We start from the raw sequence: 2,109 nt of genomic DNA, 5'->3' as shown, positions 1-2,109 counted from the left end.
TTAGTTGTGTGCTTGATGTCCCCCCCCCCCCCCCGGGTGACTTTAAATAGCAGCCTACTTCCTTTGGGCTCCTGCAATGGCAGGCTTCTCTTCACGGGTGATAGGGATAGTGCGCTCAGGGACATCACTTTGTTTCCTCGGTGCGCTCACAGTCAGGACACCATCCAGAGAGAGTGATGAGGTTATGGTCAGAGGGTCCACATCATCTGGAATCCTGTATTTCCTGTTGAACTCCCTGGCAATAAAGCCATGCTCATCCTTCAAAAGGAGAAGAGAAGGAACAGCCCTGATTAGAAATGTTCACTCAGTTCCACCTAAACTGTGGGCCCTTTGCATAAAGTCTGAGATCAGGAAGCTCCAGCTCTCAAAGGAAAACTTCTTAGAAAGTTAAAAGAATTTTCATTATGAGATGCCCTTTTTAAAGAGCCAAGACTGGCCGAAGTGAGACACTGCCCTGCCTAGGCTGCAGGTGCCTGCAGGTACGCTGTTTACAGGAGGAGGCTTTACGTTCCAGCTCTTGTGTCAGCCAGAGACTGGCTTCATTGCACAGTGGTGTGCTGTCATTCCTAGGACGCAGCAGTGAGACCTATATGCAGTGCCAGCCACGCCTGGTCCTAAGGGTCTCCAGAGCTCTAGTAATACACAGCTTTCTAGTGAGCTGATCTCTGCTGTAGTGCTCGATTATTTTCTTAGCCAAAAAAATTTGCAGAGGCTATGTCAGGATTACAGGCTTCCACCAGCTACAAGTAATGCTGTATTTCGTGACTGAGATCTGTGCTCCCAGAAGCTCTTGGAGCTGACAGTTCCAGTGACATAGCTACTTCATTATGTGTATTCATTTCCTTCTGCAAGGAGACAGGGGCAGGGGGTGGGAGAGAGATGGGGACTGGCAAACAGTGTTACATACAGCTTTGGACATGGCTTTTGACTTCTGTCTGCCCAGTTGCCACACAGGTCTCCAGAGCCAGCAACCAGTGGGATGACTGACAGCAGAACACAACCTTTAAGGATTACAAACTGATAGGTGGGCCTTTTTCAGGAAGAGGTAGCCTCATGGTAACAGAACAGGGACGTGCACTGATTCATTATGAGGTTTAATTATTAGAGTTCATTGTTAGCTTATTGAATGCCTCCCTGCATTCCTGACCTCTTCCCAGAAAGAGGGAGGCCCAGAAATGCCCATTTCAAAGATGATTTTCCAGTTCAGTTCAGAGTTCATGTAACATCAGCAATAAATCTCCAGCCTGTTGCTGCCCAGTCTGGGATCAGCGTGTGTGTGGGGGGCGGGGGGTTGCACAGACCGTCTTGCACTAGGATTGGTTGACAAAACACATTAGAAGTATTTGAGATGAGCACAGGAGAGGATTGTTTTGCAGTCTCCTTGTTTAACCATAGATGAGAAAGTTCACACTGACTCTATCAGTTGCACAGTTAAAGTAGAAGTACCTGGCGCTCCTCATGTTTCCCATGAATTTCTATCATGTCCCCAAGCACCTTCACTTTCAGTTCCTCAGGGGAGAAATGCTTCACATCAAGATTTACAGAAAATTTGTCCTTCTCCAGTCTCATCTGCAAAACAAGGAGGTTACTTCAGAAAAGAGCAGGTGAGGATTTCAGCTTAAAAAGGTGCTTAGAATACAGCATTCCAAGACTGAAGCTGGTATCTACACATGCACTGTCTGACCTTCATTCAATCCTCAGATTCTGATCTGAGTGGCTTTGTCCCTTGCTGGCCTGTTTACATTAATGCCCATCACTACAGTATCTAAAATGTGAATGCTTTCTCTTTCTCTTGATCACATGGGATAAATGTTTTTCCTTGGGAATAAGGAGCAGGTTCCCTTAGTCTGAATTTGTCAAAACTGACTCTTCAGCTGGCGTACAGGTTTCACATCCAATTCTTTTTACAGAATGCCTGGAGGTTTCCAGTTTCTGTGACCGGAATTTGCAAAGTCTTTCAAGTGAAAGAAACCCTGACTGTGCAGCTGACTGCAGCTCACCTGCAGGCTAGCAGGCTTTCCGCTGCATCGTTGCTCTTCAGTAACCAAAATAATGTGTCACTGGTGAGCAATACTGCCTCACTGCTCACCTCTGCTATCTGAGCAGCAG

General features: G+C 46.7%; 1 protein-coding gene across 1 annotated transcript in view; it reads right to left on the bottom strand.

Moving 5' to 3' along the window:
* Positions 1–30: 30 nt before the first annotated feature.
* Positions 31–2,109, bottom strand: part of CRYAB (crystallin, alpha B) — a 3,584-nt gene continuing 1,505 nt past the window's right edge. The window contains exons 2-3 of the mRNA XM_009696584.1: positions 1,447–1,569; positions 31–258 (exon numbers count right to left, since the gene is read on the bottom strand). Coding sequence (XP_009694886.1) covers positions 55–258; positions 1,447–1,569 — 327 coding nt within the window. The 3' untranslated portion in view covers positions 31–54. The remainder of the gene's footprint in view (positions 259–1,446; positions 1,570–2,109) is intronic.

This window comes from Cariama cristata, unplaced genomic scaffold (assembly GCF_000690535.1).
Source record: "Cariama cristata isolate BGI_N322 unplaced genomic scaffold, ASM69053v1 scaffold26323, whole genome shotgun sequence".
NCBI lineage: Eukaryota > Metazoa > Chordata > Aves > Cariamiformes > Cariamidae > Cariama > Cariama cristata.
Note: the sequence above shows the minus strand (reverse complement) of the source record. Positions and strands in the feature narration are given on the sequence as shown.